General features: G+C 38.6%; 1 protein-coding gene and 1 pseudogene across 2 annotated transcripts in view; both read left to right on the top strand.

Moving 5' to 3' along the window:
• The window catches only part of Otc (ornithine transcarbamylase), a 103,085-nt gene that overhangs the window by 19,034 nt on the left and 60,350 nt on the right, over positions 1-23,701 (top strand). Inside the window, exon 1 of one of the 2 annotated variants that reach the window (XM_040733692.1) lies at positions 13,412-13,574. The exons of the other annotated variant lie outside the window; for it this stretch is intronic. Coding sequence (XP_040589626.1) covers positions 13,498-13,574 — 77 coding nt within the window. The 5' untranslated portion in view covers positions 13,412-13,497. Of the gene's footprint in view, positions 1-13,411; positions 13,575-23,701 lie in introns of those variants that run through there. 2 annotated transcript variants of the gene reach the window in all.
• Positions 2,759-3,488, top strand: LOC101832921 (annotated as a pseudogene).

Genomic DNA, 23,701 nt, shown 5'->3' with positions numbered 1-23,701 from the left:
AGTTTGGAAGGTACTATGCTCACATTAAGAGTTTAAGAAATACACCATGTAAGATTTTCCTTTTTATTCAATGTGTTGTTTCAAATGCTCGAGTTAAACCAGTTCCTCCTTGACTGTGAGGCTTTTATACATGCCAGATTCTATGTATTTATTGAAATTCTTTATAATATTAAATACAGAAGCATGGTTCCTCACTTGCTTCTTCACATTGCTTATTGATTTCAGTAGCTTCCTTAATATCTTACCTCTTCTCTACCAATTTAAAATGCATATAAAAACCAAGGTGAATCTAAAGGAGGGCAATGATAAAGGAAGTTGATATTTTAGGAGGCCTAAAGGTCTTATCAAGGTTGAGACATCAGCTTTATTTAAATCTCTTATCTATCTAATTATTTTACCACTTTGATTAAATAAAGGTGAAATTGGTATTGATGAAAAGAGAAAGCACAATCAGACAAGCAGATAAGCAAATAATTGAACACAAATAACTTTTAATTATACTTACTTAATAGAGTTAAGGAACAATGTCAGGTGCCAGCATCACTTTAGCAAAACAAAGGGCAGTGTCAGGATGAAAACAAGAAAACAGCACAGAGTGTTCAGAAAATTTTGGTCAGTTTCAAAATCGTGAAATATTTTCATATGACTTTGATTCCAGAGTAGCTCTAAATCATGAGTGAAGGACATGTTCATTCCTGTCAATGAAAACATGATTTTTTTCTCATCCTTTAATATTCTGTGATCTTTGTAGACTCCTATGAAAGTTCCCAGGTTCCTTCAAACACAAAATTGGATGGGCTTGCAGGCAGTTTCATCTGGCAAGTTTAAAGTGCTGTTCCACTTAGAATTATAGTAGGACAACAAGCAAATAGCTTTTGTTTTAAGTCAATCTTATAGTCTCTCTTAAACTAGATAGTGCACTTTCCCTTTCATCCCTTCCTAAACCAGATTGCCTTGATTAGTTATCCTTTCTGTCTGGGATCCTGCTGCTATGGTTCAAAGAACACACTAGGAAAAAAGCACATGGTGGTAATATCTTAGTTTGTGATTTATAACTTTACGGTGTATGAAACAATACAAATTTAACAGGAAATGTGCATGCCATTCAATTTTTAAACCTTTTTCTATGTGAATATCATAAAGTCCAATAAGCTCCTGTGCTAGACAGCAAGAGCAAGTCACAGTGCCTGCTCAACTGCATGATCACAAAGGGAAATAACCAGCAGTTTACCGTGTTGCTAAGCTACGACTTTCCATAGAGCAGGCATTTTGAATGCATGAGCTTATTTGGACATAACCCCCATTATAAGTTGAGGAACATTGGAAAGCTAACCAACACATGCAAAAGAGATGTGAGCAGCACATTCATTAATTACAGAGAGGGACTCTGGGTTAGGTGGCTCAATGACATCAGGAATGAAAGGTGATCTTCATACATTACTGTCATCTGATCTTGCTTGAGAGAAGTCTACTTTTAGAAAATGACTGGATTGCTTTCATGTTTCTCGTTGCTTTGAATAAGCAGTCTTTAATTGTGAATTTAAACTGGAAGAGTAGGGTTGTGGCCATAGTGGGGAAGTGATTTTGTGAGCCAGTTTTATACTTCAACTTTCCACTGGCAGGCAAAAAAATTGCTCTTGGCATTATAGAGTGCTTTGTACTTTTGAGGCACTTCGCAATCATTAATTACATTATCTCCTTTCTATCTCAAATGAGGTAGGTTGATTAGCATGACAAGGTTATGCAAGAACAGTAAGAGATTAGAAACTCACAATGTTAGGCAGTTGATGTACTAAGAACAGTGTTCTTTGTTTTCACATTATGTATGGAAAAAAGAAACCACGAGAAGACACCATTTCCCACTGAGAAACATTGAATTTGTTTCTTTTTGATCTTTGATTAGTTTAGAGGTTGGCAATTAGATTTAAAGTGACTTTTTAAATACAATTTCAAATAACAGATGAAAGAAATAAGCAGCCATCAATACTTGTATTACTAGGAAATAACTAGAGCTTGCCTAGGACTAGGACAGGGTGGACTCCCTGAATATGTGTAGTAGTAATTTTCAGAAGCTAGTATTTATCAATGACTAGAATGGGCATTTTGCAATAGCACTCTACAGTCTACTACAATACTTAATTCTCATAACAAATCTACCAATTAATGGGGGAAGAAACTGAGCCTTAGAGAGACTGAATAATTCATGTACGATAAGACTCTCTCCAACCCATAACTGACTCCCAAACCTTTTGATCAGTTCTCCCTATAATTATTCCCATGTGACCTGAATATTCCTTAATGAAAGTACACTGGGTAACAATCTGTGAGCTACTTGATTCCCTGGAAGAAATTGTCTAACTGAACTCCACTGAAGAACTGTGAAGGAGGAAATCAGAGATAGTGAGCATCCAAGTCCAATGAACAAGCCTCAACAAAGTTCTATGCAAACTTTAATATTGGATACAAAAGGTTTTCATGAAATTTGTCTTCTAGATATGTCTATGCCAGGTTCTATAGGCAACAGAGGTATTAATAGTGGAACAGCCTTAAGAAAAGATGGCTGGAGCAAACCAACAGCTTAAGGTGAGGCAATGTCCTTGCCTAGTAGATATGATCTAAGACAATCTAGAGAAGACAAAGACGAATTCACAAGTAGGTGACATGCAAGGCTGGCCAGCCAGGACTGGATGGAGCTAGTGAACTTCTGTGTCTTGTTGTCCCCCAGATGCTGTGGGGCACCAGGCAGGTGGCTGGCACCATGAAGAACTGGACTTTGGAGCACGTCTCTGACCGCACCCATGGACACCACTGCAATGCAGAAATGCCCAAACCCCATGAACCCAAGCATGGTTGGCGTCCACATGTTGGACAGACATATCGATCCCTCTAGAAAACTGCACAGCCAAAGACTCAGCAGGGTGGGCCCTGCCTTCCATTGTGAAGTCTCTTACTGGTGCAGTAAGAACAAAAACATATGCAAGAGCATTCTGTAGTTGACCCAGTAAAAAAGACAATAGAGCTCAAGTTCACAAACATCTAATTTACAAATATGGTTTCAGTAGATAAGAGTCTCATTTACAAGCCATATTCCCAGGACCCAGAGAAAACAGTCCTTACCCAGAGAGCCATCACCATCGTGAAAGGGGTCAGCCTCAACCGCTACCTTGGCAAGCACCATATTTTCCAATGCTAACAATGGCCAAGAAGTAATGCAATGGATGCTACATAAGCTGAATGCTGAGACTGGAGAATAGACAGCATCAGCAAGAGGAAGCATAGGAACGCCAATGGCAGTTGCAGCAGTGTTGGTGGAAAAATGACAATGGAAATTGTTGTGCAACTACAAGGCCCCCAGGACTCTGCAAGCTCATATCATATTTATTTGTTCTTTAAAGATACAACTATTTCCCTAGTGCTAGATTTCTCTTTAAACCTATGATGGCCCCCTCTATTAAAGTATCTCTTTTCTCACTCTCCTCTATTCTTCCCCTGATTCACACTTCGGAGAGGCTACCTTTAATGCCCTTTCCCTATTATGAGATTAATGACTACCTTAAATGTAATCATAGAGCCTTCATCCAGTGGCTGATGAAAGCAGAAGCAGACACCCACAGCTAAGCACTGAGCTGAACCCCTGAATCCAGTTGCAGAGAAGCAGGAGTGATGAGCACAGGGGTCAAGACCATGCTGGGGAAACCCATAGAAACAACTGACCTGAGCAAGTGGGAGCTCATAGACCCCAGTATGACAGCTGGGAAACCAGCATAGGACCAAACCAATCCTCCTGAATGTGGGTGTCAGTTAGGAGGCCTGGGCAATCTATGAGATCTCTGACAGTAGAACCAGTATTTATCCCTAGTGTACAAATGGACTTTGGGAGCCCATTCCCCATAGACGGCTATGCTCTCAGCCTAGATACACGGGGGAGGGCCCAGGCCCTGCCCCAAATGACTTGACAGACTTTGATGATCCCTCATGGAAGGCCTCACCCTCCCCTGGGGAGTAGATGGGGGGGTGCGATGTTTCTAAATAAAAAAGTTATAAGAAATATGCAGCTATTTTAGGTAGATTTTATTATATTTTTTAGTGAGCTAAGGTAAGTCTGTAACTTTTGATCAAAGCAAAACATGGAGTGCTTCTAAACCAAAGTGATCGTTTGAGGTAGAAGGGCTTGAGGGAACTGATTGAAGAGTCTTGTGTTCATGTGAACAGTTCACAGGTTTGTTTGTTGTCGTTTAAGTACTTAGAAGAAATGGATGTTGATCTTGAGACTCCTTGAGTAGAATCTTATAGCCTTTCAGGTACTGGAACACTGTCTGGCTGTGGACCAGCCAAAACACAGTCCAGCTGCCCTAGAGTCCAAATAGTTGCCCAGTGCTGTCAACTACAACTGTCTGTGTAAGGAACTCACTTGAAAAAGACAAATTGTACAATTGCAAATGCCATTAATTTGTATAAAGTAACTTGCCCCATTGAAAACCAGTGTTTTAATTTGGTACTTAAATGACATTTTTTGGAGTGAAAATTAGCACTAAAGTAATATACGACTCCAGCAATACAGTATTTTACTGTATTATCAGGTACTGTATTGATTTGCCAAAACTTTGTGACTTAGTAATGGTATTCCCTTGCTCTAATTTACTTTGTGATTTCACGTGCTGTATTGGGGGCTGGTTATGCTAACTGAAATAAAGTTATCGCCTGACACTCTTAAACAGGAGAGAGAGAGAGAGAGAGAGAGAGAGAGAGAGAGAGAGAGAGAGAGAGAGAGAGAGAGAGAGAGAGAGAGAGAGAGAGAGAGAGAGAGAGAGAGAGAGAGAGAGAGAGAGAGAGAGAGAGAGAGAGAGAGAGAGAGAGAGAGAGAGAGAGAGAGAGAGAGAGAGAGAGAGAGAGAGAGAGAGAGATTACCCAGAAAGATGAGTACAGGTTTCATCAAGAACTAAAATTGGGAAAGAGGGCATTCACCAACCAGCAACTTTTGTGGGCATTTAAGCACATGTGACCTGGGCTCCAAGAGAGAATATTGTCATGGAAATTATTTCCCAACCAGTGCTTTTCTACTAAACTTTTGTCAACAGAAAACAATGACAAGGTTCTCATAGGGCCTCCATTCTCCTGGCCATGGAAGTGTCTGTTAGTCACTTAGATGTTTGATGAACTTTAAACCTTTGTGATTTCCTTGTTTGCTTAATGCCTGATAGCCTTTGGTGTGCTAATAAATCAGCTTTATGCACAGGTTGATCTCTGAACCTCTAAGGGGTGGGATAGGAATCAGCCTATGGGAGAAGAGATGACTCGAGAATTCTGAGTGGGATCTTGAGCTAACAAAGGTATCCTTGAAAGAGAATTGGCCCTGTGCATCTCATCTGTCTCAGACACAAACTTGGATTATTTACCATACTTACTTGCCTTTTTCCAATCTCATAAATTGTGCTGTGCATTTCACAGTCTTCTGTTTGGCTGAAATTTACCAGATCACAGAATGAAAAACACTCTGGAAGAGTTGAGATTTTCCTATTGGTCTCTGAACTCTGAAAAATTCTTAGCTCTGCTCAAAATCAAGAACTGCCAGACTAAATGATAAAGGGAGATTGCCTTCAATGGTAATGCATTCTATTTCACACGAGATAAGAAATAGTAGAACTCAATCCGTTGATCAGCATTGCACAGGGTTCAGAACTTTGATCTTTAAATGTCTCAATTGAAAGGGTATGGTGAGGAAGGGGTGGAGATAATCTTTACTGATTTCACAGTTTTCCCTAAGGCCTGCCTGTTTGAACAAATATTTAGCAATGACATAGAAAGAAAACATCCCTGAGTCAATATTTTTAGTCAAAGTCCCATTACCATCTGTTAATTGAAGAGTAATTTTCAGATTTTCTATAAATCATGAGCTCCTTGGATGACATATTTATATATGGAAAGAAAAATATAGCCAGATGATAGGTAATTTGGATTTTTTTCACTATCTTAATTCAATTTTATTTCCTATTGCCAGTTCTCGTGCACATCCAAGCTACTTGCAGCTTATGAAGCACTGCCAAGATAATAAGAATTACTCCATCATGTGGGTATGACCTAGGACATAAACGGAACATAAGAAAAGAGAAATTGAACACAAATTTATGAGGGGAGTGACTCAACATAAACCTAAATCTTTAGATAAAACAACTAAGAGTAGATGATGGATCTGAATTGCATATAAAATGTAAGGCTATAAAATCTTTAGAAGACAGCAAAATAAGATGGTAAACTGAACTTGATCAAATTACAAATTTTTGTTTTATGAAAGGTACTGTTCTGAGACTTAAAACAATTAAAGGAATTTTAAAAATGCATCCACTAAAGGTCTCATACCAAGGAAACATGCCCTCCACACACACGTGTATATGTACACTAAGAAAACAAACAAGTCAGTTTTCAAAAGCAGGCAAAAAGATTTAACCTATATTTCTCAGTAAGAGATAGAGGGCTGACAGCCAATCACAGGAAAGAACATTTGACATGATTATCCTTTAGTGAAATGGAAATTATTATCACCATTTAGGATAGTGATCATGAAAAATGCTGCCAATACCAAATGCTGACATGGATGTATAACAACTAAACCTTCCTTGTATTCCTTATGATACTGCAATATCATGCAGTCATCCTAGAGAGCACTGACAGTTTCTTCAAAAGTTAAGTCCATGTCTACTGTGTAATAAAGCCTTTCTTTTGTAGGTGTTTATCCTACATAGATAATATTTATATTCTTACCAAAATCTATACATAGATGTTTGCAGAAGCTCCCTGAACAAGAGGTAACCAAAATGTTACTCAATGTAAGAAATTGTGAAATAAACTGATATATCCACACAATAAGATACTGTTTAATAAAAAAGGAACACAGTGTGACAGGATAATAGTATGGATAAATGATAAATCTCAAAGGCATTATGATGATTGAAAGAAGCCACTCTCAAAAGAGTATATACTGTATGGTTCTGTTTGTATTACATTATGAAAAAGCAAAACTATAGGGAAGAGAGAAAAGATTACTATTTCATGACTTAGGAGAGAAGGGAATGTGATTACCCGTTCATTTAAAAGGTAGTCTTCTGTTGTTAGAGCTATTCTGTAGCCAGGTTGCAGTGGTGGTTATCCAATCTGTACAATTCACACAATTATATAGTGGGGTACTTCAATAGTCTACTCTCAAATGTAGGTAGATCTTAAAATGCATGTAAACACAGAACAAAGTTAAGGTTATGATATACTAATTTACAATTTTAATCAATAATAGAATATATCAGGCCAGAGATATGGTTTACTGGTTAAGAATACATACTGTTCTTTATTTTTTTAAGTGGGAAGTTTTATTGGGAGAAAGGTAAGGGAGTGGGGGAAGAGAAGAGAGAGGGAGAAGACAGAGACAGAAACAAGAGATAGGAAAAGTCCATACTGTTCTTTAAAAGGATCCGAATTCGGTTCCCAGCATCCACATTAGTCAGCTCACAATCTGTAACTCCACATTCAGAAGGTCCAACACTGTCTTCTGACCTCCATGGGTGCTGCATATTTGCTCATGCACATACCACACACAAATGCACACTATCGCACACACACAAACACACAACACATAATTAAAAAATCAAATCTTTAAAGATCAAATACATTAATTTAAACAAAAATAAAATTGCCTACATATTCTTTTCCATTTTCAAGTGAAGAAACTTACTTGTTCAAGATCATTCAACCAATATATATGAATCTGAAGCAGAATCCACACCTCTTGGAAGGATTTTGCTGTTTCTGTATTGTTCTATGAAAAATAAACCTTCAAACACTAAGCTAATTTTGTGTTGTTAGCATTTGACTACCAGGGCACAATTTAAAAAACATTCAAGTCCAGAATGCTTTAATAGTAAAGACATTTATTATTTTACATTGCAAGGGGGTTCAGTGGTAGGGAAGGTCATGAGGTTGGCTGGTACTGAAATTTAATAAGGTCATGAATGGCTAAGACTCATGTCCTCCTTCTAATGCTGCCTATCACAACCCCATTCTAAGGCTGCTTCCCCTCCTGCTCACATGATATGTGCTCATTTCAGACACCAAAACAAACCCTCTTTGTTCAAATCCAGCTTAAGGTATATCACCCTCAACAATTTGACAAAACTTTTAAGATCTAGACGTGTACTGTAGAAAATGCTGTGATTTCTAACTCTTTAAGTATTAATTATTATATGTGCATGTAGGGAATGTATGTCATGTGCATGTTTATGTGTGCATGGGTGTGCCTGTGTGTGCCTGTGTGTGTGTGTGTGTGTGTGTGTGTGTGTGTGTGTGTGTGTGTGTGTGTATTCCTGCAGATGCCAGTAGAGGGTGTTAGATTTCCTGAACCTGAACTTAGAGGCAGCTCCATACAAAGCAAGTTCTGGGACCTGAAACTGGGTCCTCTGGAAGAGCAGGGCATGTTTTTAATCACTGATCCATCTGTCTAGCCCTGATTTCTAGAGATCATAAAGCTTCCAGAGAGCATGCTATAAAATTATTTATGCTATTAGTAACACAATGAAATAAATCAGAACGTATCACTACAGTAATGTAACTTTTAAAACTATCTGTTTTGATTTTCTTGTGTGTATAGATGTCTTGCCTGTATGTGCATCTGTATAGCATGTGCATGCTTGGTGCCCTTGGATATCAGAAGAGGTCATTAGTTCACCAGAAACAGGAGTTACAGATGGTTGGGAGCCATCATGTGGGCGCTGGAACCTGAACCTGGGTTATCTGAAAGAACAATATGTGCACTTAACCAGAGATATCTTTATGGGCAACTCTTTCCTTTTGTAAACTACATCAGGTTATTCAATACTGTCTCATATATAGCAAGCATACTAAACCTACTCCAAGCTCTATAACTGGTTACACACACACAAAATCAGAACTTTAGATGCAGACTCAGAATTTCATGGGACTGAGACAAACTCACCAAGCTCACATTCATTCCCTTTTTGGTGCTTGAATTTGACTAGGGAAACATAATGGCAATGTCACAAAAACACTTCAGGTTCATACCTGAGTGTTACAAGTTGAAAATGTCAGCAAAGTGAGCATTCTTCATATGTCTAGTGCTAATTTGGAGATATTTGTAATTTTAGATTCAAACATCATAGTACAGATTTGAAATTTTGTCATCTCAACTTCTCAGTATCCCTTCCTTCAATATCTGATCATGTTTCCACAAAGATGAGTTCTAATCTCTACATCTGTATCTCACCAAGCCTCTTATTTTATATTTCTTTTTGCAGCCCCTTCATATGTTCACCTCCTCCTTACTCCACAGTAACCACTTTATGTTTTGCTTCCATTTTTCTCCTTACAGCATATCTCAAAAGACAGTACCAGATTGGTGTTTTTGGTACACAATGAAGATAATGATGTATGTCTTCTAGTCTATCCCAGATTTAAAACTTTAACAATCTTTCCTGGACAACAGATTACATTTACTTCCTCACCTGGTTTTCAAGGTCCTTGACAATGTAACTTTAGTAATATCTTCCAAGCCTGGGACAAAGGGTAGAAATTGGCTGTAAGCAGCAGTGTACTACTGATGCCTACTTACAGCAGCTTGCAGGAAATATTTTTCCACTCAGTTTTTCCAAACTCTGTAATTACTGAAGTTACATTCATAGCTTGAAGTTGGTTGTTTAGGAATATTCATATGACACAAAAAGAGAGTGGTACGAATCATAACATTTTGTTTTGAAAGAAGTAGATATTAAGCATTTCCCAGCAGTCTCAAGCCAACTCATTAAAATTGAGAATGAGTGTGGCAGGTATAGGAGACCAAGATGATGACATTGATAACCTCAAAGTCCAAGATAGGATGCTTTAAACTCTAACCTTTAGAGGAAGGTGATGTAATCAGAAAGCAGACACCAAGAAAGAAACCTGTCTTAGTTAGGGTTTCTATTTCTGTGATGAAACACCATAAACAAAAGCAAGTTGGGGGTGTTATTTGGCTTACACTTCCATATCGCTGTTCATCATTGAAGCAAGTCATGACAGGAACTGAAACACAGCAAGAACCTGGAGGCTGGAGCTGATGCAGAGGCCATTGAGGGGTGCTGCTCACTCTGCTTTTTTGTAGGACTCAGGACCACCACAATGGACTGCGAGCTCCCCCATCAATCACTAAGCAGTGTTTCTCAACCTTCCTAATGCTGAAACCCTTTAATATGTTGTAGTGACCTCCAGCCATAAAAATTATTTTTATTGCTCCTTTAAAACTGTAATTTTGCTATTGTTATGTATTTTAATGTAAATATTTTTGAAGATAGAAGTTAGTAAAGGGGTTGCAACCCACAGCTTGAGTACCACTGTAGGCTTGCCTACAGCATAATCTTATGGAGGCATTTTCTTAATTGTGGTTCCCTCCCCTCAGATGACTTTAGCTTGTGTCCAGTACAAATCTTTGAAAGCAGGAGCAGGACAGAGAGAAAAATGAATCATGAAAGCCACCTAAACTAGGTATACTGATGACCAACTTGCCATGTACTATAAGGGAAATTAAATGAATTCCAGTGAAGACTGTTAAGAGCATTGTTGAACACACTTCATAACTATTCATAAAGGGGGCAGGGAGAAAAATAGGAAATGTATTTTCAAGCAGAAATCTTAAACTACAAAGTGGATAATATTTGTGAGTGTGGTGAAGGAGACCATAGGGGGACAGAAACAGGACACGTACATCTTGGTTTGGTATGCTTGGTGGTGTGATCCTGGTGTGTTCATTTGTAATTACCCATGTGTGCCACTTGTTCCTTCCTTTGAGTCTACAATCACCTTCCTTACCTTGCTGTATGATCTTCTATAGTTCTTTTAAGTTCTGGAAAGCCCCCAATTCTTGTAACCATCAAAGATCAATAATACCTTTTAGGAAACTCATCCTATACCACACTGTTGCCAGCTGAATCTAGGGAAGTGGGTGTCTCGTGTGTCCTGGAGCAAAAGAACAATTGACAAGTCACTTGGGCTCAGTTAGGATATATGTACAGAGACAGAAGCTGTATTCTTAAATCATTTCAAATCATGAAGTCTACATAGTGACTCACCTTCCCTGTTTATCACTGTATTCTCAGAGCTCATCAAGGACAGGATTTAGCATGACTATTTCTTTTTTTGTGGTAGACATAAATGAATAAATGTCTGAAAATGGAAAGGTAGGGAGCCAAAGAAGGCAGCTGATGCTAAATCAGAGAAATGGAGGGATCACTAAGTATGCATGGGTGAGTTCTGAGCATGACCAGTATGATGGTTAATCTTGATTATCAACTTAATAGGATTTACAATCACCATGAAAACCAATCTCAGATGAAATTTCTAAAAAGTTATTTGGTGCAGAAGACCCACCCTGAATGTGAGCAATACAATTCCAAGGACTTGAGTTCCAGGTTAATAAAAAGGAGAGAAGGAGATGTGCCTCCTGACTGTGTATGCGATATGACCAGCTACGTCAAGTTCGGGTAGCCATGTCATCTTCACCATATGATGATTATCCTCCTCAAGTTGTGAAACAGAATCATCCCTTTATTCCTCAAATTATCTTTTCTTGGTGTTTTGCAGCAACAATGAGACAAGTAACTAATACAAACCCAAAAGCCTATAAGGTCAAAACAAAACAAAACAAAAGAAACAACAACACAAAACCCAATGTACAGTTCTATCAGAAGAAGTGGGCTGGTTGAGATGTACCTCTCCATTCCACTGAAACAGCTTACCTTTTGAGATTCAATGAAATAGACTTCAGTACCCTCTCAACTGTGGTGCATCGCCTCTAACCAAGACTCTGTGGTAGCTTCAGTTTCTCTTAGTCCTCTCTGACTTTGGGCTTCAACTTCCTTACAAGTAGAAGGGCTGGTGGCTAACTTTCTGAAATGCTGCCCACATTCTCTAGTCTAAAACTACTTGTCTTGCCTTTTGCCTTTTGCCCAAACATTTCACATATGAGCTGTTTGTTCAGTAGCACAAATTCCTAACAATATGGGGGTGATGCTGTGAGCTTCCTATCAGCATGTGCTCTTCAGGGTCTGTACATGAATGCACTTCCCCTCCCTGTATTATGAGAATACTTTCAGTCCTTGAGCCCTGCCCAGCTGGCCCGCCTTTCTACTTCAAATGTGCTTTACCATCTTTGCAAACACGCGGTCGTCTATTCTACTTGGCACATTCACTCTCTCCCTTCTTTCCTGTACATTTACAAACAATCGGTTCTACCTGGAGTACTCTTTCCAGAACATAAGATATAGAAGAAGTTTGGAAGCTCAGTTTTCTCTCTGTCTATCCAAAATCATTCTCCATAGATAGAAGGGAAGAGTGTCAAGATTATTTCCCTGGCAATATCAATGATGATCGCATAACCATCTCTGCTCTGGAAGTAGCCATAGCAGGCCTCCAAGTGACATTTACTTGTATTATTCTACAGACTTCCAGCAGGTGCATACCAGGGTGGGGTGCTAAGTCATATGAACTGACAAGAAGAGGCACCTGCCCCTTTCCCTCCTCCCTTGTCATCCACCCTTCCTAGCTTAAAGATTTCCCTCTTGTGTGTTATGCAGGACAACTTTATCTGGACCTTTCATATGGGACTGTACTAGGAATAGTATTTACAAATGCCGGAAACATTTTTGAAATCTTAAGCTCTGCAGTGATGGGATCATTTCCTCTTTTGAAATTCTAGTCTACCCTGTTGTGTGACACAGATGAGAATTTAAAACGTGTAAATTTCAAGCTAGGGATAAAGGAATGGATGTCAAGCCGTGGACCTCAGTGACCTGGGGAGTTGCTGGGGGAGGCACTGCTACTCAATGGAAGCTCATACTGATTTATTAAAGACCTATAATGTGCAAGACATAAAAGGAACCCTGGGACTGAGATCTTTTTATTATACCTCTATGCCTCTTTAGCTTTTTGCCATGGAAACCCAACTTCAAGTTGCCCTTTTTCATATCTGTTTTTGTGGAAGGGATGGGGGTGCCAGGTAGGAAAGTGAAATCAACAGAAATACTCAGGGCTGTCATATCTCCATCTGGGGTTTTGTACTGACAATTCCCATTTTCTGAATGTGTTATTTCTGTGTACCTTCACAGCATCCAGCACGGCAGTGCCTTGCATATATTGTATGCTCAATGGGTACTTGTCAACTGATTTTATACAAGCAAGTGACAGCATAAATACATACTGAAAAAAAGAGAAGAGGCTGGGCTCTGAAAGAGTTAGGATTCTTTCTTTAAAAAAACAATGCCAGAGTTAGGCTTAAAGTCCAAGTGGCCCCGCACCATGCCCTGCCCTATCCTAAGCAGGCTGATCTGATAAGGCAGTGGAAGGGTGCTAGGACCTTTGCTCCCTCTCTGCAACTGAATCGTTCTCAGCTTTCCAGTGGCCCCACTGCCTGCCTGGCCGAGGAGCTCTACAGAGCAGAGATTTCCTCTTTTGCACTAGCAAAGGAAGATGCTGTCTAATTTGAGGATCCTCTTCAACAATGCAACTCTTAGAAAGGGTCACAATTCTGTGGTTCGAAATTTCTGGTAAGTAACAGAGAATGGGAGCTGGTCAGTACTGAACCCTGGAATTATGTTCTGCAGGGGAGTGCACACAGTGCTTCCTTCTGCTGAGTAAATGCAGTGCCATAGTTAACAGTTGCATGAGACAGCTGCCTCTAATTCTAACTGGGTTTTCATCTCTCCATCACTATGCAGTTGAATTATACCATGCTAACCAAGGCAAGTACACTAGACTAAATGTTCTTGACATCTCCTATTTGAGTACATTCTAAATTTGCTACTGACTGAAGGAAACTAGAGGCAGTAATTTACAAGGGCCTTCAACTCTTATTTGATTTTTCTGGAAAACAATATGTCACTCTAGGGTGTCGGGACTAATTCAGCCTTGAAAGACAAAAAAGCTGCAAATGGAATTGAAGCAAATACTTACAGAGCTGCTGCAGATAAAGCTTAAGTATCTGGGGCTACCAGTATCTACAATGGCTTTTTTTTAAGTGAAGTAAAAAAAAATTGAAATTCATCTCTGAAATCGTTGGTGCTATGTACAGCAAAAGAGCCTGTTTTCAATGAGTGCAGTACAAAAGCTTATCCATTGACCACTCCCAGCCACAGAGCACATGGCTGAAGTTGGCATGCACTGCACCAGTGGTAAAGGGGGGAGGGGAGGGGAGTTAGCTGGTTAGCAAAGCCATGAGGTACAAACCCTGGTGACCAGAAAGCTTCTAGAAAAGTTGTCTGATGACAATCAGAATTTCCTCAGAACCACTTAACAATCTAAACCTACCAGTGAAACAACATCCCTGGATTACTAAGGGGAGGTTCCAGCTGGCCGTTTTCTCCCCCCTATTAAGAGATATATCGACACTCAGGCAGTGGTGTTGCGTGCAGTTAATTCTGGCACTCAGGAGGCAGAGTTCTCTTTGAACTTGAGGCCTGCCTGGTCTACAGAGTGAGATCCAGGACAGCCAAGGCTATACAACACAGTAAAACAAACAAAAATAAATGTATGTGTGACAGTGATGCTTGGGTTTCCTTGCTCTCAACTACCTGATAGATCTAGGTTCAATGGCCTCATCTTCAAACCCCTTCTTCGTTATATGGCTCTCAGACGAAAAAATATTATACATGATATTGTAAATTAATCTCATGTTATCAGATCAGCTGATAACTCAATCATCTAATCATGCATTGTCTTGTTTTATAGATAGGATAAGTGGAGCCCAGAGATTGTAGTGTCTTACTAACTAGTGCCATCATATAAACAAATCTGAAAAAGCACCTGGAAAAAATCCTCAGGTTTTAGCAACTACAGAAATAATTCCCAAATGTATACTCTCGCCCTGAGGTTTTGGAATCTATAGAGTTGCTCTCCAGGCTTGGCAGAAATACTAATTGACTGTCTTTTTTTCTGCAATGTACTTCAACTATAAAATGGATGAGGATATAATATATGCTCCATATTAGAGGGTGGGACAATCATTCATTCAACAAATACTTATTTAGTACCAATTTGGTTCATTAAGTATGCATTATGTTAGAAATGCAATGGCACATAAGGTGTGCTGGCTACTTTTATGTTCACTTGACACAAACTTAAGTTACCTGAAAGGAGGGAACCTCAACTGATAAATTGTCTCCACAAGATGGGGCTGTAGGCAAGCCTGCATGGCTTTTTTCTTAATTAGTGATTGATGGAGAAGGGCCTAGCCCATTGTGGATGATGCTACCCCTGGGCTGGTGATCCTGGGTTCTGTAAGAAAGCAGGCTGAGAAAACCATATGAGCAATATAGTCAGTAGCATCCTTCCATGGCTTCTGCACCTGCTCCTGCCTCCAGGTTCCTGCCCTGTTTGAGTTCCTGTCTGACTTCCTTCAGTGATGAACAGCAATGTGGAAGCATAAACTAAATAAACCCTTTCTTCCCCAAGTTGCTTCAGCCATGGTATTTCATCACAGCAATAGAAACCCTAACTAGGACATAAGATACTTCATTTCAGTCACATGAAGTCATACTCTAGTGATAATCAATGAGATAATTTGTGCAAAACCTGTAAAATAACAGATAAGTGCTCTCTGTTTTTCATTCCACATCACTGAGTAACATTAGATAAAAGGGTGATTCCACTTTACGCTGTGGTTTTCAACAAAGAAAAATCACTGAACTGAAAATACTATGGTGAATAAATAACCAGTGCTTAGAACTTAGACATATGTCCTTTTTAGCAGGTTATATGCTGCTTTAATTTTATACTCATAAAATTTTATACTCAAATTTTATACTAATATCAGGTTGAATTTTTAAATTAATTTTTATTTAAAGTAAAAACCACCTTATTTTACATACCTATCCCAGCTCCCTTTCCCTCCTGTCCTTCTATTTCCCCCACCAACTCCCCATCCTTTCCCCCCATCCACTCCTCAGTGACGCCTCCCATGAGGGATCATAAAAGTCTGCAGGTTGAATTTTATAAGTAAAACCTGTCCCAAATGCTTGTCTTCTTTGACCAGTGCTGATATTCTCTTATTCATATGTACTAGCCTCGGGACTAATATTGTCTTCTGGACATTGCTTTTCTAAAGTTCCTAGTTAGCCATTTCTAAAACCAAATAGGATCTGGAGCAAAGATCAGCTAAATTAGCCCACATCTGTATTGGCTTTTTGAATACAAGTCAGCTAGGTTTTTGAAAAACTGAATAGTATATGTCTTATCAAAAATAAGATAATGCTATGTGATGGTTAATTTCTTCAACTTAGCCACACTGAGGAGCATCTAGGATTTGAGTAAAGCACAGCACTATAGGTGTGTCAGAGAGAATTAACTCATTAGGAAAACTTTCCCATTCTCCTGCTTTCTGGCCACCATAATGTGAGTTGCTCTTCTTTGACCCATCCTTTCCAACACAATGAACTGAACTTTCTGGAAGTCTGAACAAAACGATATTTCCCTTAAGTTGTTTATATTATCTGTTTCATCCCAATGACACAAAGGCTATGAACACACACTGAAATGCTTTGTGTGGGGTACGCTCATGTAGTGTGTGTATTTGGCATTCCTGTTTAATTATTTAGGCATACTACACCCCATATAGATTAATTCCAAACTACTAGTCTCTCACACTTTGACAAGTTTCGTTAACAACAGAGAAAAGCTCCCTGTATTCACTGTTACACCTTTTGCTTAGATTTTTGGCCATCATCTGACTTCTTTCTCTTTTTTCCATCACTGGGGAAAGTGGAGGGTCCATGATCATATGAATTTACCATTAGAGTCTCACAGGAAATGTGTGGTTAGGATTTTGGCAGTGCCGCAAAACTGAGATTCAACAGAAGTATATAGTCACATACTACAATGTACATAAGAAAATAACAGCTGAAGTAATGCTGAAGTCATCCACACAGACACCTGGATCAATCAGTTTTAGGCAATTCATGTTTTTCTTTTCGTTTCTTTTTCAAAATCAATAGGCTCAGACACCGAGAATGGTGAAAACAGCAAATCATCAGGCATTCCATCTCATGCCCAAGGCTGTGGAGCCTGGCTGGGTTTCGATAATAGTGTTCTATGATTTGTTGCCAGTTAGGAAAGCCACTTATAGCTTTTAAAGAAACCACTAAAAATCTCTTTCTTTGTCAGAGAAGACCAATTTATAAGTGCACTTCAATTTCATCTTTCAAATAGAAATTTCTTCAAAGAATATTGAGCTAAGCTAGCCAATTCTGTGGAGGTTATGGGTTGGAGCCGGAGGTGACTGGTTTTTGGGTATTTCATTCCAGACCTCCACAAAGACTCACGTGACTCATTATGTTTCCTTCATCCCATACATGCATTCACCCCACACACACAGACACTCAGATAAAGTGATCACAAACAGTGCACAGAGGAGAGACAAGCATCAAGGATTTTGATTGTGTTTCAATATAAAAAATTAAAATACCTTAAAATGGCTTTCCTATTCTGATCTCAGAAAACCATATGTAAGGCGTAGAACCAAATTGAAATGGGGATAACAGGCTCTCCTTTGGCCAATAGTGGATTCCCCACCCCCATCTGCCATTTAGTAATTTAATGAAAATAATGGAAGCATTCTAGTGTTTCTAGTTAAGAAAAGTCATCAGGCTTTTAGTAATAGGTCCACACAAAATTGCTGCAGGTCTCTATTCTTCAGTGCTCAAAGAATTTCCACAATTTTTCAATAATGATGTTCTAAAATGTTTTTAGAAATTGTCATTGAATTTTATCAACAATAAGTTATGGCACACATGTGTATATAACAACAAGAAAGAAGGTTTCAAATAATTGTATTAAAAATTATTACAACTGCTAATGATAAAGTTTCTAAGTTTGGAAAACAATTTGTTATCTGTTCACACCAATGGAATCCATTCCGGAGTTTTGTGAAAATAAAAACCCTTGACTGCTTTCTAATGTGCCTTATAAAGAAAGAAAGTGAGTTGGCCAGTGGTGGTGCATGCCTTTAATCCCAGTACTCTGGAGGCAGAGGAAGGAGGGTCTCTGTGAGTTCGAGGCCAGCATGGACTACAAAGCTACACAGACAAGCCCTGCCTCAAAAGACCAAAAAAAAAAACAGGAAGGTTGAGTGGGGAGTAGAATAGGGGGAAGAGGAAGTCATAGGTTAGAAGACAGATCTGGCACTAGTGAGACCTCTAGTGATCTAAAGGGATGACACCAACTGGCAAGCTAAACAATAGTGAAGAGACCACCTTAAATGCCCATTCCTGATAATGAAGTTGATGCCAAAGCCATCCTAGAACCTTCATCCAGTGACTAATGGAAGTAGAGGCAAACACCCACAATTAGACACTGAACTGAACCCATGGAACCCAGTGATAGAGAGAGAGGAGCGATGAGCAAATTGGCAAAGAATGGGCTGGCAAAACCAGCAGAGACAGCTGATCTGAACAAGGGGGGAGCTCTTGGACCCCAGACCGACAGCTGGGAGGCCAGCATGGGACTGATCCAGACCTCCTGAATGTGGGTGTCAGTGAGGAGACTCAGACAATCTATGTGGATTTTGGGTAGTAGATCAGTATTTATCCCTGGCACATAAATGGACTTTGGGGATCCATCCCACAATGAGGGATGCTGACTCAATCTGGACACTTTGGGGAGGGCCTGGGCCCTCCCCGGAACAAATGACAGGCTCTAGAGATCTCCCAGCGAGGGTCTTACCCTCCCTGGGAAATGGGGTAGGGGTTGGGTGGGGGCCCGGGGGGTCTGGGGGTGGAGTGGGCATGGAGGGGAGGAAGAGAGATCTGGGAATGGCATGGGAAGCAAGCTTGTTCCTAATTTAAATATATAATAAAAAAGTGTAAAAAAAGTCATTTCCTAACTGAACACATTTTACTCAAATCAAGCAGTTTCTATTCCAATGAAATACAATTATTCCAGAGAACACATCCAAGCCCCCCCCACACACAACTAATGTGTTAGAATTGGAAAATGCAGAGTGTAGTGATGAAAGATTTTATTCTGCCAGTAGCCCATACGCTTCCATTTCCTAGTTAGAAAGATATTTAGGTAAAGCTCATATGTGACTCTCTACTGAAATTCTTAGTATTTAGTGATTTGGGCTTAAGAAAGCTCTTCATTTATTTTTTCAAATCATGTAATTTAAGGAACTAATTATGCATTTCTCAAAGGTTCTGGCTCTAATTAGACTGCAAATTGGTTTTAAAATCTTATTTGAATTTAGTTTTGAATTGGCACATACTATTTGTATATATTTACAAGGTGCAATACATTTAGATTCATGTCTATGAATCTAATATTAAGTAAAGCCCAACTACAGGTAACTGGTACACATGTCACCTTGATATCATTGATGGGAAATCTGTCCACAATTCTCATTTGCCCCAATGTTGTATTCTTTCTGTTGTATGTGAGTTGAAGAATGAAAATGTGGAACTGTAGATGTAACTCACTGGCAGGGGGCTTTCCTGGCATGCACAAGGTTCTGGCCCAGTTTTTCAATAAGATAAATAAAATATATTTCTAAAAAATTGAGAATGATAATGTAGTTTGTTTCTGATCTGAGAGGTGCCTTGCTTATTTTTAGTTTCTTTCTTGTATACTGTAGCACAATAAGGGTAATTCTTCATGAGAAAAAATGAAGAGTGGTTTGTGTGTGACTGGAGAGATGATTCAGTGGTCAGGAGCCTGTACAGCTCTTGCACGAGATCTCAGTTCAGTTCCCAGCACAGATATCTGGTGGCTTAGGAACACATAACTCCAGCCAGGGGGTGGGGGCGGGAGTGGGGGTGGGGGGATCCAAGGCCCCTACCCCAAGCAGGAACCTATACTTCCATGCACATACCTCTCCACCACCCACTAAACCCAAATTAAAATACCTCTCTTTTTACAAAGAGTGATTCGTGCCTTGCTTTCAGTTCTCCTGAGCTAGAGCAGGCTGTGCCTGATTGGAGATTAGGAACTTTATGCCAGTCCCTTTATATGGCTAATTAGAATGTGCTTTTATCACCCCAAACAGGACAATGTTTAACAAGGACCAAGAAAAAAGAGGTTTGTGTGTGAGTTTTCTCAATGTGGCCCAATTGTGGAGCTCTTGTACTTTTCTCTAATTTTTATTAGCTTAGGGAAGAGGTGTGGCAATTTCATTTTGTAGCCAAGGCATGTTCTATGAGTTGATAATAAACAGGATAGGAATTAAACTAAGACCATTGTGTTTGCTTTCCTTTTAATGATAAATTTTCCTGGTTAGTTGTTGATATCTATGAAAAACAACTCTTTCCCAAGCTAACATTTCCTACTCCACCTCCTGGATAGAATTCAAAAGGGTAATGACTACTCTAATGAATTTTCAATGGTATAAACAGATTGAGGTGCATTTAATCTTAATTTTTTTTCTAGCCAATAGGTCAAACCCTCCCTTATTGGTGTCTCAAAATGTAGCATGTCTATTTATATACACTTTTTGGCACTGAGAACTATGGCAACTTTTCTGTCCAAAGGGAATTTAAGGGTCTCTATTACCATCCTTAAAACTCATCTTGGTGCTGTGGGCACACATTGATGCCACCCGTTTTTCCCATCAGGTTTGTTTAGGTCTGGGCACCTCAGTTTAAGAGATATACTTAGCATGTATGCTCATTTCTGAATACATGCCCATTCATTGTTCTCAGTAGACCAAATCCTGTCATAGAGAAGCTGAGTCCTAGGGGAGTTTCAGCTTTAGCAATATCCTAATTATTCTCAATGCCTCACAAGTCTTTGAGTTGAATCCATATTAAATTGTAGAATAAACAACTGGCTACAGAATTGTTGATTGTGCCTATATTTTGAAAGACACTAATTATACAGCCAGAGAAACTTAATGACATAAATGCAGAAAATGGTTGTAAGGAAAGAACAAAGTTGTCTATGAGGAAGTGATACTCACTACACACTTGTTATTAAAGAATTCTGAGAGATAATATACAACATTGAAAGTGCAAAGGATAAACCATTAGAAGTTAATCCAATCTGAGGAAAGAATATGGCAATTCCTCAAAGAATAGAAGAGAGCCTTGCTGTGTTTGGGAAGATATATGATAAAAAATCAAGCACTGTGAAAATTGCTCTTGATGGATTTTACAAAGGAACAAAGCATTGCAAGTTTCACTGTTTCCTTCAGAATTGCAGTGCATTAAAGATGCATCTGCTGTGATGTTTTTGCAATTCTCTCCACGATTATGGTGGGACATAAAAGAACTTTTAATGCTTTGGCAATGATTTCTTAGAAGTCACAGAATAATATTAATTTCCCACTAATTATTAAGGTTAGTTTGTCTTGATTCAGGTTAATGGTTATTTATGACCTAACATAAGCATGCTGAGGCAGAAAACACCCTTGCTTGTTTTCTAAAGTAAGTTTTGGAGGACCTCACACTAAGTAAGTTAAGCTAGTCACAGAAGGACAACTACTATGTAATTTCACATACACATCACATTGAAGATAGTCCTACTTGGAGAATCAGAGATTGCAGAAATGGTTGTGAGGGTGGAGAATGAGGAATATGAATATAAAGCTTTAGTTATGCTAAACAGACAAGTTCTGAGAACTCTGTTTAGTGTAGTAGTTGTAATGACTACAATGGGATCTTCCATTTCAGTATTTGTGAAGAGACTAGATTTCCTTACTGCAAAACAAAACCAGAGGACACAAGGATTGTTTGATCAGGAAAGTGTATTTGTGAATTGTTGTTGCTAGTACAATTTCTGGGCCATAGGAGTCAGGGCAACATTATCAGCTGATGCTACAGAAAATCTGCCTTCTGTAATAAATAGAGTTTTATGTCTCTCACACTCTACAAGAAAAATGAATGGTATCTACTGTATATACACTTATAAATTAAAGGGCTTGACCAAAAGATAGCCAAACATGATATTTGTCTTACAATTGTACCTTTATACTCAAATCTTCTATCAGTGGAGAAATATCATTATCAGCATCTTACAATGAATCTCAACAGCAAGACATGTACCCTCTGTGTTAACATAGGGTTTGAAATACACAAGAACAAATGTTAGGAAGACCTGAAGACTCCATACCCCCTCCAACCTGTCTTTTTGAAAGAGCAGTAATCAGATCTAGAAGCTATAATTTTTGTATCATTAAAAGGCATTGGTCCTCTTTTCTGCTTCCTTTCATAGACATCAGGAAGAAACTGCATATCAAAATCCTTCAGAGGATGATAGTAAGAATGAGGGCAGTGAATCCTTATGGACAGAAAGCCAGTTTCTGTGTATTCCAAAAATAACCAGAAGACAGATTAAATGTCATGTCAAGAGTACGGCCTTAAAATGAGCCCATGAGTATGTTTTCCTGTTGTTGGCAGATGAAAATCCAACAGCTATAGTCACATTTCCTATATTCCCTGAAACCCGGGGGAAGGGGGAGTGTTTTCCAACCGAACATTTTTTTTCCTTTAAAAATAATGTCGGAGGAAGTCTCATACAATGGTTATGTGTTATCATAACACAAGGAGTCAAAAGAGTTTGTCATTTATAATCATACATTACTTAGACTATATTCTAGAAGAAAATGTATTTTTAAATCTACCCTAAATGTGAAGTGGTTAAGATTATGCTGCCATGTGTCTATTTAAGACAGATTTCCATAAGAAATTTTCAGTTGATATTGGAACTGCATAAATATTAGTCAAAGCCTTTCTTCTCAACAGCATCAGTGCTTATACATACCATGTGTTTGTTAATATTATCATTAATTAATATTAGCAGAGCCAAATGCATAACCAAATTTATTATGTGAAGTCTAATTTTCTACATAAATAGTATGAACCAAAGTCGTCTAGTGAATGACTTACTAGCATGGAGATATTGTATATAGTTTTATATACTTTTAACTAGGACTCCAGTAGAAGGAAATAAATAGCATTCTGTTTTAGAAACTTCTTAGGTAGCAAAATGTTTTGCACATTTAGAAATTATTTTTTAGTATTTTGTTGTAAATTATTTTTTTAGTATTTTGTTGTTTTATTACTTACATTTTACCTTTTATTTTTATTATGCTTTGTTGTATAAATGTTACTATGCTAACTCATATTTTATAAATAAGCATATGTTACAGATTTATATTCTTTTTAATATATTTAAAATTCTTTATGAATATCTTAAAATTTTATGTGTATGTGTTTGCACCTAAATGTATGTCTGTGCACCACATTGTGGTGTGGCCACCGTTACAAGTTCACTGACAAGACGCCTACACTATATACATGCATAAGCCTGCAGAAGTCAGAAGAGCACATCACATTCTCTGGAACTGGAGTTACAGGCATTTTGAGTGACCATATGTGTGCTAGGAACAAAACCAGAATTCAGAGAATAGTAAGCACTATTAACCATTCAGTCATCTCTCCAGCCCGATGTTGAAAGTTAGCTAAAAATTTGAAGACAACTGAAATAAATTCCCATTTGTAGAGTATTTTTCATGTATTGTGAAGTTGAAGACAGTCTTATATCTCTGAAATAGGAGAATGGACCAAAATTTTGTTCCACACAAAAACTGAAAAGATGAATTTCTTTCTATGTGTAGTGAAATACACCATTAGTATCTTATATTAATACAGCAACTAATTAGCCAGCCTGCCCACAAATTCTCAATCCTTGT

The sequence above is a fragment of the Mesocricetus auratus genome, unplaced genomic scaffold, assembly GCF_017639785.1.
Source record: "Mesocricetus auratus isolate SY011 unplaced genomic scaffold, BCM_Maur_2.0 Super-Scaffold_100033, whole genome shotgun sequence".
NCBI lineage: Eukaryota > Metazoa > Chordata > Mammalia > Rodentia > Cricetidae > Mesocricetus > Mesocricetus auratus.
The sequence above is the reverse complement of the archived record's forward strand: the minus strand, read 5'-3'. Positions and strand labels throughout refer to the sequence as shown.